The sequence below is a fragment of the Podarcis muralis genome, chromosome Z, assembly GCF_964188315.1.
Source record: "Podarcis muralis chromosome Z, rPodMur119.hap1.1, whole genome shotgun sequence".
NCBI lineage: Eukaryota > Metazoa > Chordata > Lepidosauria > Squamata > Lacertidae > Podarcis > Podarcis muralis.
Window position 1 is genome coordinate 40,033,813 of NC_135673.1, and position 13,616 is coordinate 40,047,428.

Here is a 13,616-nt window from a genome sequence, read left to right on the forward strand (position 1 = left end):
CCATATCACAGTTGCAGAGAAGAGGAGGTGGTGGCTGTACAGTGAGGAAGCCATAGCTATGGTGTTGATTCCAGGTCAGCGCACTTGCCAAGCTGGTCCTTGGAACTGAACTCTGTGTTCCAGTTAATGCCTTTTAACAATTATGGTCTCCATGTGTAGCCAAGTACTACACAATAAAACTTTCCGTCACTCAGACTGGTGAAGCAGGAAAGAAAATGGGAACTGGTTTCCCTAGAGCATGGTAGAAGTATTTCATTCCCATCCCCCCAAGCTGCGAAGTTTGGGGTAGCCTTAGACATCAAATGTGTTTTGCTGAAATTATGTATTTGCAAGTATTGGTCCTAGCGGTTACTTTGGGAAAGTGTATACTGAGCGCATTCATGTGTGTTTCTTGGTAAACTTATGGGGCTCAGCAGTAAAATAGCCACATCTTCTTCCAGGACTCTCAGGCAGATTTCTCACTGCCACCACAATCGAGATTTAGCATTCTGTATCCACTCAGTATGATCAGTCCTCAATGGGACATTTGCAATCTCCCCCCCCCCAGTGGGGAATTAAAACAACTCATTCTTCTACAAGCCTTGGGTTTTCCCTAACTTGCCAATTCTTCCTTGTTGTTTCTCTGTGGCCCTGTTTTAGCTATAATATAATCCTCCCAGCATCTGCATTTACTCTATTGGTATAGAATAGAATCTATAAGTGAAATGAAGTCCTGCCAGTATGTTTTATGTTTGCATACTAGGCATATAGTTAAATCTTACCTGTGAAATTTAAAGATAAAAGCCCCATGTTTATTTTCTTCTGTTGACATCTTAAAGCTTTATTATTATTTTTTGTTTTTTTAAAAAAACTCTGTAACAGGTCAATGGATTCGCTTTGCTTATAAACTGGGCTCTTAACAGAGTAGACACTATAATCTGGTGTAGAAGTCAGTGCAATGTTGTCATTGCACATTTTGTCCAACAGGGCCCAAAACCACCCCAAATCTGAGATGTTGCATATTATAAAGGTAAACGTACCCCTGCCCGTACGGGCCAGTCTTGCCAGACTCTGGGGTTGTGCGCCCATCTCACTCAAGAGGCCGGGGGCCAGCGCTGTCCGGAGACACTTCCGGGTCACGTGGCCAGCGTGACATCGCTGCTCTGGCGAGCCAGAGCCGCACACGGAAACGCCGTTTACCTTCCCGCTAGAAAGCGGTCCCTATTTATCTACTTGCACCTGAGGGTGCTTTCAAACTGCTAGGTTGGCAGGCGCTGGGACCGAGCAACGGGAGCGCACCCCGCCGTGGGGATTCGAACCGCCGACCTTTCGATCTGCAAGCCCTAGGCGCTGAGGCTTTTACCCACAGCGCCACCCGCGTCCCCGTTGCATATTATATTGAGCCATAAAAGATGGGAAAGGGAAGGGTAGCAGGATACAAGGACACACTTGGCCAAGCCTATACAATGTTAAGTAACTCCCTAATTTAAAATCAATCATACCATAAAAAAGGGAAAAAGTAGCATTCTTATTGACAGCAGCTAGCCTGGAAAGAATTATGTCCCCCAAACGCTGGAATCATGGTATCAAGAGGGATGGAGAATAAAACTTGTGGAGAAGTAAAAACAAAAAGATCAGTTCAATGTGCATGGGGAGAGATCTATGAATGATTTTCATGCCACCTGGAGTAGCTCCATCATCTATTGCTGCTAGAGGTGAACATAATTATAACCAACCTGTGACTCGCAGGTATTAACAGAACGGTGATTTGGGATGAATGAAGATGGCTTTTATATTTTCTCCTGGATATTATAACCTTAATTTCCCAACACAGTACGTGAGTAATTCTAAACAGTTGCTTGGGCTATTGTTTTATATTAGTTTTTGCAGAACTAAGAAGTAAAATTATCGATTCCCGGACAATTAGCCACTCATTACCCTGCTTGCTGAAGCCAGCATCAGTATTGTTGGATACCTTGCTAAGGCCCACCTGCTTCCAAGTGGCCAATCAGTGCCTCCTCCTGCCACTGCTTGTGTGCTTGGAGAGCAGATTTGGCTCACACTCTCCCTCTGGGTGGTTATGCCAGTGGGGCCCAGAGGACAGAGCTATGTAAATTGGTAGAGGTGGCCAGGGCAAGGAGGTGGGTTCACTAGGAGAAGGACCAATCAAGGTCATTTTACTCAAGCCCCTCCCCCCCCGAAAGCCCCGTAGCAAGCACTAAAGCTCCATGCTTCAAAATATACTGCAAAAATAAAACAACCACCCTTATTAAGTCTTCCCAGATGCAATCCACATAATACTGGCACCATTGGCAAAATGCTCATCGATTTAACGGTACGACTCAAAGCAGTGGATAATTCAAGTAATTAATGAAAGAATCAAAGCACTTTTGTTTCTGTTTTTAAATTTAAATTTTATTTATCTCAAACTTATTTTAACAGAAGTGACTGAACAAAAATAAAGTTTGAGTCCCATTGTCAGGGGAACAACTTGATAAATGGATCAGGCAAGTAGAACTGTGGCCCTCTGCCAACCAGTAGAAACCTCAGTAGGAACTGATAAATAGTTTTGACGCAGTCCATGAACATAACATAGTAAGTGCCATCCAGGAGGGGAGTAGCTTATGTGTATTTCTTGATTTCGTCATACAAGACTAGGACAAAAGCACCACCCATTCCTCTGAGGACGTTGGACCAAGCACCCTTGAAGAAAGCCTTGCCTCCTTCGTCACGGGCAATCTTCTTCCAGCAATCAATTGTACCAGAGTACATGATGTCAGCTAAAGAAGAAAAGAGAAAGAAAACTTGGCATGGGAGAGCAAGTGATTCTTTTGATGCATACTGCAATCCTGCTGTTCTGCTTGGCTTCCACACACATATTGATTTGTGCAGCATGAATGCATGCAAAACATGAGTTTAGGAAGAAGCACCGGGAAGCCTACCATTCAACATAGAGGGGACAGGAATGGAGTAAAGTGGAATCAGGGCTGAGATAAGGAAGGAATAGGCTTAGTTATGGACTAAGTCATTAGCAGGGCAAGGGAACTAGAGGGCTGAGCCAAAGGCAAGAGCGGTGAAGACATAGTACTCTTACATCCCACTATCTACCATGTTTACTTTGCGTTCAGGTTAAAAATACCTAACACCAGTGGCAGGCCTACATTAGGGGGTCCCTGAAGCTTGAACTGTTATGGGGCCCCCCGTCACAAACAGCAGGTCTGGGTAACTACTGTTACCTTCTTCAATGGGGTTGTTCCACAACAGATCACAATTTTTATTTTTATTTTATTAACTACTGCATCTCAGATTTTGGTTAAAATTTCTGTATAGTGGTACCTTGGGTTAAGAACGTAATTTGTTCTGGAGGTCCGTTCTTAAACTGAAACTGCTCTTAACCTGAGGTACCACTTTAGCTAATGGGGCCTCCCTCTTGCTGCCACCAGATCACGATTTCTGTTCTCATCCTGAAGCAAAGTTCTTAACCTGAGGTACTATTTCTGGGTTAGCAGGGTCTGTAACCTGAAGTGTCTGTAACCTGAAGCATCTGTAACCCGAGGTACCACTGCACTGGATTATCTCACATATCAAAGTCACTGGTGTGAACAATTTTTTTCCCTATACCTTATAGTTTTCCAGGTGTGGAACTCAAAATAGATCTACTAGACCCAAAAATTTTAAGCAACGTGGACTAAAGTAACTTCTGGGACTCTTCTGGGATTAGGGGCCCCGAAGTTTAAGCTTCATTAGTTTTATGGTAGATCTGTCCCTGTCCAACAAACCTACTTCTGGGATAATCTGCAGCGGTTCACCAGGGGAGTAGGAAGTGGAACAAAATTCTCCCATTGGCTGAGTGTGCTAACCATTCATGGCCACTTATTACCACATGTAGCCAAACAGAAATAAGGATCTAACACTGTAGCACATATTTAAAGGGAAAAGGGTGCCTAGGAACATAGGAAGTTAGTAAAGGTAAAGGGACCCCTGACCAATAGGTCCAGTCGTGACAGACTCTGGGGTTGCGGCGCTCATCTCGCTTTACTGGCCAAGGGAGCTGGTGTACAGCTTCTGGGTCATGGCCAGCATGACTAAGCCGCTTTTGGCGAACCAGGGCAGCGCATGGAAACGCCATTTAACTTCCCGCTGGATTAGTACCTATTTATCTACTTGCACTTTGACGTGCTTTCGAACTGCTAGGTTGGCAGGAGCAGGGACCGAGCAACGGGAGCTCATCCCGTTGCGGGGATTCGAACCGCCGACCTTCTGTTTGGCAAGTCCTAGGCTCTGTGGTTTAACCCACAGCGCCACCCGCATCCCTTACATAGGAAGTTACCTTGTACCAAATCAGATCACTGGTTCACCTAGCTCAGTGCTGTCCACACTGGCTGTCCTTAGTTCTCTAGGGTTTCAGTCAGGAATCTTTTCCAGCACTACCTGGCAATCCCAGGGATCAAATGCATGCAAAGTAGGCATTCTTCCACAGAGCTACAGCCTTTCGAGCCACTCATCTTGCCCAGCATGATAAAATGTGTTTTCCTTTAGTTAATGGCCGCATGTTTGGAATTTGTATAGATTGCAGTGCTTGTGGTCTGTACAAATTGGAAGTACTTATCAAAAGTACCCTGTAGTGGTAAAGAATGCTTTCCCTCTTAAACTATCCAACCCTCTAATTATTCTGGAAGCTTTTGAAGGGAGAAATGGACAGATGCTAGGAGCTTGTATTAAATGGTGAAACTGAGATGCATGAGTTTACTTGACTTGGTCATGCAGCAGGTGAGCTGGATGACCTTTGGGTAATTTCCAGTTATGTATTTAACATATATTCACTGTTTAAGACTGGGAGAGATCATATACACAGAATGTATCTAAAGGACATTTAGCCCACCTGCTCTCACACGACCGAAACCCCCTGGCTCTCTATTGCTGCAGAGATTACTAAAGGAGCAAAAGACAGGCCAAAGAGGCAGCATTACCCTGGCTTCCAGAAGTCTAGCATCTTCCTCAAATTTCTAGGTCTTGCGTTTCTCCTATAGGATTTCTTATTCTGAAGTAGAATTGGTACACTTGCAGCTAACATGACAGACCCATCAGCCAAGAAGCAGTCTATTTTATGCCTGTGCTCAATCTAGTCTAATAAAATTTAGAGACACTCCAGAAGGCAGTGTGGCTCTTTTTTCTTTTATAAACCAGTCCCTCTGTCTTTTAGCAAGAAACATCCCTTCCACAACACTCAAATTTACCTGTGTGAAGTTTCAGAACAAAGTTGGTCATCTACAAGAGTTGTATGCTTTTGTTTGAAACAAGCTCTAGCTATGATTTCCACCAAGGAAAACCAGGTAGTAGAGCCAAGCTTGAACTTAAGATATTATCATCAGCCAGAACCAACAATACATAGCTAGACGGGACACACTTTCAGTCTGGTAAAGTAGACAATGCAATGTGCACCCAAAACATACATGCTAGGTAAAGGTAAAGGACCCCTGGACAGTTAAGTCCAGTCAAAGGCGACTTTGGGGTTGTGGCACTCATCTCACTTTCAGGCTGAGGGAGCTGGCATTTGTGCAAAGACAGATTTCCAGGTCATGTGGCCAGCAGGACTAAACCGTTTATGGCGCAACAGAACACCGTGATGGAAGCCAGAGTGCACAGAAACACCACAATGGTACCTATTTATATACTTGCACTGGTGTGCTTTTGAACTAAGTTGGCAGGAGCTGGGACAGAGCAACGGGAGCTCACTCAGTCATGGGGATTCGAACTGCCAACCTTCCGATCAGCAAGGCCAAGAGGCTCAGTAGTTTAGACCACAGCACCACCCAGGTCCCTGCTAGGTATACAGCCACAGGTCCCACATATGTGGGACTGTGCAGACATCACAGAGGTGGCAAAAAGATCTAGCAAAACCGCCAGCTGTGCTTTCTGTGCTCCCTGCTGCGGCTTTGATACTTACCACCTTTGCGACCAGATTGCATCATCATACGCCGCCGAACTGTATCAAAGGGATAAGAGGTCAGGCCAGCAACAGCAGTAACCGACTGAGCAATCATCCAGCTGATCAAGATGTGTGTGTTCTTTGGATCAGGAAGCATCCCTGCGAAGTGAAGAAATCAGAAATAAGGGGAAATGCTGTACTTGAGCATCCATACTTCCGAACTTTGAATGGGAAGCCATATAAAACTACCAAAAAGCCCCAGCAAAAGCCCAAGAAAATTACCTTTTGCAGTATCGTAGATACCAAAATAAGCAGCTCTGTAGATAATGATGCCTTGGACAGAGACGTTGAAGCCTTGGTACAGTCCCCGAAGGCCGTCCGACTTGAAGATTTTGACCAGGCAGTCTCCAAGCCCCTTGAATTCACGCTCAGCCCCAGCTTTTCCCACATCAGCCGCCAGACGGGTTCGGGCGAAGTCGAGAGGGTAGACAAAGCACAGAGAGGTAGCACCAGCAGCCCCACCAGATGCCAAGTTTCCAGCAAAGTAACGCCAGAACTGGGTTCTTTTGTCGACGCCACCCAGGAAGATCTGCTTGTATTTGTCTTTGAAAGCAAAGTTGAGGGCCTGTGTGGGGAAGTATCTGATAACGTTGGCCAAGTTACCACGCCAGAAGGACAGGAAACCTTGCTCACGAGGGATCCGGACCACACAGTCCATGATGCCCTTGTATTGCTTGTCTGCTGTGATCTGCATACTCGCATGTTGCACCTGCCAAAATGGAAAGTGGACATTAAGTCTGGCTGCATAGTCAGTGACGTAATCCATAGCTAAGCCATAGCAAACCATAGCTGATGTTAACTATGGTTCATAAAAGTTAAAGGTACCCCTGACCGTTAGGTCCAGTCATGGACGATTCTGGGGTTGCGCGCTCATCTCACTCTATAGGCCAAGGGAGCCGGCGTTTGTCCACAAGACTAAGCCGCTTCTGGCGAACCAGAGCAGCGCATAGAAATGCCGTTTACCTTCCCGCAGGAGTGGTACCTATTTATCTACTTGCACTTGACGTGCATTCGAACTGCTAGGTGGCCAGGTGCTGGGACCAAACAACAGGAGCTCACCCAGTCAAGGGGATTTGAACTGCTGACCTTCCAATTGTCAAGCCCTAGGCTTTGTGGTTTAGACCACAGCGCCACCCGTGTCCCATACCATGGTTCATAAGCCATGGTTAAAACAGAGGTGTCTTGCAGACTATCATTTTAACCATGACTTGCTATGCCACAACTGGATTTATCTCTCTGTAGTCTTCTCCTTAGGCTCCTAAATACTATCCCAAAAACCCTTTCACTGTCAATGCCTCAATGTTCACAGGCAATGTGGCTCTTCCTGAGCTTAAGAAATCTAGCCTACTTGCTCATTTTTCTCCAGAATATGGACCAAAGCTCTAACTTAGCCCAGGGCGGGGGGGGGGGAGGTCCTGTGGCCCTTCTAGATATATAAAGGTAAAGGTAAAGGTACCCCTGACTATTAGGTCCAGTTGTGACTGACTCTGGGGTTGTGGAACTCATCTTACTTTATTGGCGGAGGGAGCCAGCGTACAGCTTCTGGGTCATGTGGCCAGCATGACTAAGCCGCTTCTGGCGAAACAGAGCAGCGCACGGAAAACCCATTTACCTTCCCGCCGGAGCGGTACCTATTTATCTACTTGCACTTTGACGTGCTTTCAAACTGCTAGGTTGGCAGGAGCACGGACCTAGCAACCGTCGACCTTCTGATCGGCAAGTCCTAGGCTCTGTGGTTTAACCCACAGCACCACCCACGTCCCTTTCTCTAGATATATAAAGTAAAGGTAAAGGGACCCCTGACCATTAGGTCCAGTCGTGGCCGACTCTGGGGTGGTGGCGCTCATCTTGCTTTATTGGCCAAGGGAGCTGGTGTACAGCTTCTGGGTCATGTGGCCAGCATGACTAAGCTGCTTCTGGCGAACCAGAGCAGCGCACGGAAACGCCGTTTCCCTTCCCACTGGAGCGGTACCTATTTATCTACTTGCACTTTGACGTGCTTTCGAACTGCTAGGTGGGCAGGAGCAGGGACTGAGCAATGGGAGCTCACCCCGTCATGGGGATTCGAACCACCGACCTTCTGATCGGCAAGTCCTAGGCTTTGTGGTTGAACCCACAGCGCCACCCGCATCCCCTCTAGATATATACTTAAACATATATTTTAAACAATAGAACAATCAGTATCAAGCTATGTGAGAAAACATAGTACATCATTCTTTACACACAGAATCAGAGTTGGAAGGGACCCTGACAATAATCTAGTTGAACCCCCTGCAATGCAAAAATATGCAGATATCCCATACAGGAATCAAACCTGCAACCTTAGCATTATCAGCACCATGCTCTAACCAACTGAGCTGTCCAGAGACACTGGAAGTTACAGTTTAAATACTCAAATACAGGCACGTCACCCATGTAATAATGAAGATTAATATAACAGATGTTGTGCCGATAATTCTTTCCAGAAGAAGACTACTGGCTGCCACTTGAACTCCAACTCCCCTCATTCCCAACTGTTGGGCTGGGGGAGGCTGATGGGAATTGAAGTCCAATAACATCTAGAGGGCCATAGGTTCCCAATGCCTGCTGTAACCGAATAAAGGGAGGTTATTGGGGAAACAGCACAGCAAGGCTCAAGTTAGAAGTATCAAGTTACAGGGCCTAAATCATTCTTTCTGACTCACAAGTACTTACAGCAAGCAGGGCCTGTGCATTTTTCTTCCACCATTTAGAACTACAGTGGTACCTTGGTTGTCAAATTTAATCCGTTCCGGGTGTCCATTCAACTCCCGGAACCGTTCGAAAACCAAGCTGTGGTTTCTGATTGGCTGCAGGAGCTTCCAGCACTTAATTGGAAGCCATGTCCGGACGTTCGGCTTCCAAAAAACGTTCGCAAACCGGAACACTTACTTCCAGGTTTGCGGTGTTCAGGAGCCAAGCTGTTCAACAACCAAGGTACCACTGTACACACTGATGACTAAGAATTAAGTTGCAGTTTCATCTTTCCAGCCTATTGCAATAGGAGAAAGACCTTGAATGCCCCTTTTGTCCTTTCTAGGCACACTTGACCCAGGCCTAATCGCAAACCATCATTCTCAGACCTATGTTAACATAAAGTTTAAGTGCAGTTTTTTGCCTCTGAGGCATGAAAGCAAGAGTGATCACCATGGACTCAAAGTAAGCTTCAGGAAAACACCAGGCCTTCAGGCAGAGATTAAACTTTAGCTTAACAAGACAAGAGAGAGGTAGGCTTAAAAAAAGAAGAATAGAATAGAATCTCAGTCCGATAAGAGAATCCTGTATCCTTGCTGAACCTAATGACTACCTGATAGGTCATCTCTCAAATCTGTATTCAGGCTCCATTCTATTTAGCCTCTGGCAAGATAGCCAGACAATGCCTGTAATCCAGCCAATGATAACTTCATTGCAAGGTGACCTCTTTTACAAGGAGTTGTGCCCAGATCATCGAGGTGTTCCAGATCTCATAAAGGCCCCAAGGTGTCCACAGGAGGGACTGGAAGGTGACATGACAAACCTGTGTCCCAAATAAAATGGCCAACACACCCCAATTTCCCATCTACAATCTCTGGCAACTGGCAGCTCTTGCAAGTACTCCTTAAGGAGCCTGATCTGGCCCTCCTGTCTCTAGTTGCAGACCCCTACCATAGGTTATGATCAGTACTTTCAATCCACCCACATGACCTTGACAGACCTTCTCTTGCTACAACACCCTAGTTTTTGGAAGGCAAGTTTAATTAAATTTTGACGTTTTACTCTCCCATATGCAGGGAGCCAATCTGTTGATGAAGCAACAAGAACACAAAGACCTGTCATGTGGCCCATTTATGTAGCAAGACAGTTTCAACTTGGTGTCCATTAGAGATTTGCCTTCAAGGTCACCTGCCCAAACTTTGGGGTTAATTCTTTGAAATAAAACCCTCAGTAAGATTTTTGTGGAGTTTTGAGTTTTTATCACAGGTTTTAGCACCATGTGCTATATGCCTCCTTTTCATTTACACAGCCAGGTAACTCCCAAGCTCCAAAGGGTCTCCACTTCAAAGACCTTGGGCTTTGCCCAAAAGCAATGGCACGTTGGAGGGGATGAAGTGCCACCTTCGTGCCTCCTCGAATTCTGAGGCGATGCTGCTTGGATGCAGCCACGCTGCCAAGTGGCAGGTTTCCCGCAACGGTAGCAGAGAGAAAGGCAACCCAGGCTCTCTGCGGGGACAGGCCGCGATTTACTCGCGTTGCCCTTCCTTGCCAGCCTCTCCTTCCCCCGCAACTAATCCAACGCCAGGCGGGGATTTGCATAAGCGGAACTAGTTTTCGCCAGCAGCAGCTCCGACGCAAACTGCCAACGAGCGTGGGGTTTCCTCCCCTTCGACCGGCACGTTTAAAGGGAAGAAAAGAACTGCGTGTTCCTTTTGGTACGGGGGCGGGCAGAGGTCGACCGCTTGCCTCGGACCATCACCAAGGCCTGGGCCATAGGAAACCCCGATCACAAGCCTAGCATAGAATTTTAGGGCTGAACTTTTGATGCCAGAGAAAGCTGCGGCCCACACTCTCTACCTGGGTCAGCAAGAGCCTTTTTCCTGGGCAAGCGGCAGGGCAGGCGCAGAACTGAGGCTGGAAATCTAATTTTGTTGCTCTCTTGGGTTCAAAGGCAGGGAACAAAGGATGCTCCGGCCTGCATCTCCTTGGCGCGACCTTGGTGGGGGAGTCAGGGAAGAGAACCGCTGCTTTAAAAAAAAACTCCCTCGCATCTCCTCGGAGCTGGGATAAGCCACGAGGCCGCAGCGCTTCAGACAAAGGCAGAGCGCAGGATCAGCCTGTCGCGCCATAGCGCACGGAACGTCCCAGCGCAGTCTGGACAATAGAGGCCTTTCAACTCAGTCGACCCGCCTATGACCTCTTTTGAGGAATCCCTGCCCGGCCCCCTCGTCGTCCCCAGCAGACTTCAAAGCTGGTGAGAGCCACTGCTTAAAAGATCCCCTTCTTTCTTCCCTCCACCCTCTCCAAATCGTTCCCACCGTTCTCCATCGAAAGGCGCGAGGTTCCACCCAGCCACCCCGTGGTACCTGAAGAAGCAACTTGACTCTCTCGATGGGGGCTACCGCTGTCTTGGAGATCGCGGCTGCCACGCCGCCCGCCAAGAAATCTTTCATGAAAGAAATAGCCGCGTCAGTCATGATGCCGGTGGCAAGAAGGTTGAGCGCTCGGGAAAAAAGTGAAACAAAAACTGCTTTAAGATCCGATCGGAAAAGAAGACGTAGGGAGGGGAGATGGCTGCACACACGGAGATGGAAGGCAGGCTGCCGGCTCACTGAGACCGAGCAAATTAAATGGCCGGTTTTTATACCGCGCAGGCTTTAACGTGGGAACAGAGGGAGGGAGGGGAAACGCGGGCATCTACGTACAGCCGCTTCCCAGTGCCCTGATTGGACCCGAGCTGGAGGGAGGAACCGCAGAGAGAACTGCGGTGGCAATGTGTGAGGGTGGGGGAGTTCTGTGCTCCTTCCTCTTGAGGGACCCCTGGCAGCCTGGGAGGGGGTGGGCCTTGGCTGCCTATGATGCCTCGATACAAGGAAGCCCCGATCCTAAGTTGCCAAGGCTTGCAGAGGATGGGGCGCATTGGGAGAAGCGCGCGATGGAGATTGACTATAACCTTGGAAGGAGGGGGCAGGGCTTCGCTTACGGAACGATGTGAGGTGGGTTTGCACCTGGGTGACGTGCGATGACACAGACGGGGTGTTCCCCAGGCAACCTCAGGAAGGAACAGGCTGTGTGTCCTTAAATGCATTTTCTGGCTGACAGCAGCAAGGTGGAATCGGTGTCCTTCAATAAGAACAGCCCTACTGGGACAGGGACAAATGGGGCTCGTGGACCTGGGAAAGTAGGAGAAGGTAACTCCTGCAGCCCTGCTGGTGCCAAACATATTGCTCTGCCTTCCCTTGGACCACATCAGGGAGGCTCAGAGGAGGGTCTTGTCGTCTGGGCAGCCCAGGACCTCCATACACGCTGTCCAGCAGGGGTGCCAACCTGGGGGGGGGGGGAGCAGGCAAGCCCCATCCTGCATAATTGATCACATGATGTGGTGCACACACACCACCTGAAATGTCCCTCAACATGGGGGGGGGGGGGATATTTCACTGGGAGGGCCGAAGAGACTTCAGCCCATAGGAGTTGCCTCCTATGCTGCCCAGGCTTGCTAACTCAGCAAAAAACAACACAGGAGACAGCGGTTATGAGTTACCAGTCTCTGCAGCCACAGCAGGCGCTGTGGTTCTCCAGCGGGTTTGACTTCGTTCCCATTGTGTGAGCTCCATTGTCTCTCGAGACAGATACCAACAACTGGATCAGGCCAATAGACCACTTACCGTAGTTCAGCATCCTGTTGTTGCACTGGTCAGCCCCACGGCTACGGGACGTCCACAAGCAGGACCTGAAGGTGCAACAGCACCCTCCCCACCTGCAATTCCAAGCAACAGGTAGAGGCATGATGCCTCAGGGTGTGTACTCTTGACAGTGGAGGTTGGTGAATTAGCACGTGGCACACTGTCCCACCAAACACATTCCACCCTCAGCCAGCCCCCACCTGCCTGCCTCATTCCTTACAACCAGCAGAGGATGGCATTGCTTGCCAGCTTCCTCCTCCATAGTGTCAGTGTTACTGTCATGGACTGGTGGGAGGATCCAGCTGGGGAACCCCCAAGGGAAGAAGGCTCAGAGCCTGGTGAGTGGTGATGGGATGATGATCAGTGGTCGGGGGGAGAAGACTGGGTAACAGGGCTTAGTGAGCGGGGAGAGCCTGTAGCAGAGAGAAGCCCAGAATCAGTGGCAGACGCAGAAGCAGGAGGGTGGAAATGGGCATGAGTCGGGCTGGTGAAAAAGCAAGGGTGTCTCCCTCTCCTGATGCAACATGCTCCCTTCCCCCCTTGTCTCCCAGAACCAAAAGAGGCACGAAAAGGGTGGAGTAGAGGTTGACTACATGTAAGCAGAGTCTGATTGCCCGGGAAAAGCCCTACTGTGGGAAGCAGGGACTTTCAGTCTTGGCAACTGAGTTTCATGGAGTATGAGTACCGGGAATGAGCTGCTATGCTTGTTGGCCTGACACTCAAATCAAGTATGTGAAGATTGTGTTTTTTTCTAATAAAGAGTTAAATCCATCTTTGACCAGCATGCTTGTGTGACCGGCATGCTTGTAGAACTGAGCAGAGAGAGAAGAAACAGAAGTAGAATTAATTGGATCTGCCTGTCATCTGCTCCAGCTCCATTTGCTGTGGGGTATCCTGTCTTCTGCCCTACCAGCCCCAATGGGTGCCAGGCAGCCACCAATGCACTCTGATGATGCCTTCTGCTTGCATGGATGGATAGAAGGACATTTGTGTGTCTAGAAACTAGGTAACATTTACATTCATTGCTTTGCCTATGGACCTTCCCATACCAGGCATGTGGCCCTAGGAATGTTGCCCAGAAAGGACTGGGGCACCCTTGGTGTGAAGGAAGTTCCCTGCACCTTGCTAGGGTCTGGCCTGCCTACAAGAACCCATTTCAGTAATAGTGAGACTTCCAATACAATTGATCCTTCTGTTCTGCACAGATGCAAAAGACATTTGCAGCATTCCTGTTCCTCTTTAGTATATATGTA

General features: G+C 48.2%; 1 protein-coding gene across 1 annotated transcript; it reads right to left on the reverse strand.

Annotated features, from left to right (window-relative positions):
* Positions 1-2,367: 2,367 nt before the first annotated feature.
* Positions 2,368-11,306, reverse strand: SLC25A5 (solute carrier family 25 member 5). Its single transcript, XM_077922242.1, has 4 exons — positions 11,047-11,306; positions 6,191-6,677; positions 5,927-6,067; positions 2,368-2,759 (listed from the first exon to the last, which is right to left on the reverse strand). The coding sequence occupies exons 1-4, from the start codon at positions 11,155-11,157 to the stop codon at positions 2,602-2,604; spliced, it is 897 nt and encodes a 298-aa protein (XP_077778368.1). The 5' UTR covers positions 11,158-11,306; the 3' UTR covers positions 2,368-2,601.
* Positions 11,307-13,616: the final 2,310 nt, after the last annotated feature.

Bases quoted from the DNA above. Each gene is read 5' to 3' on its own strand.
- SLC25A5 (XM_077922242.1), bottom strand. From the start codon at position 11,157: ATGACTGACGCGGCTATTTCTTTCATGAAAGATTTCTTGGCGGGCGGC. The intron at 6,068-6,190 runs GTAATTTTCTTG...TTCACTTCGCAG, and splicing joins TATCTACGATACTGCAAAAG to GGATGCTTCCTGATCCAAAG. The intron at 2,760-5,926 runs GTAAGTATCAAA...TTTCTTCTTTAG, and splicing joins GCAATCTGGTCGCAAAGGTG to CTGACATCATGTACTCTGGT.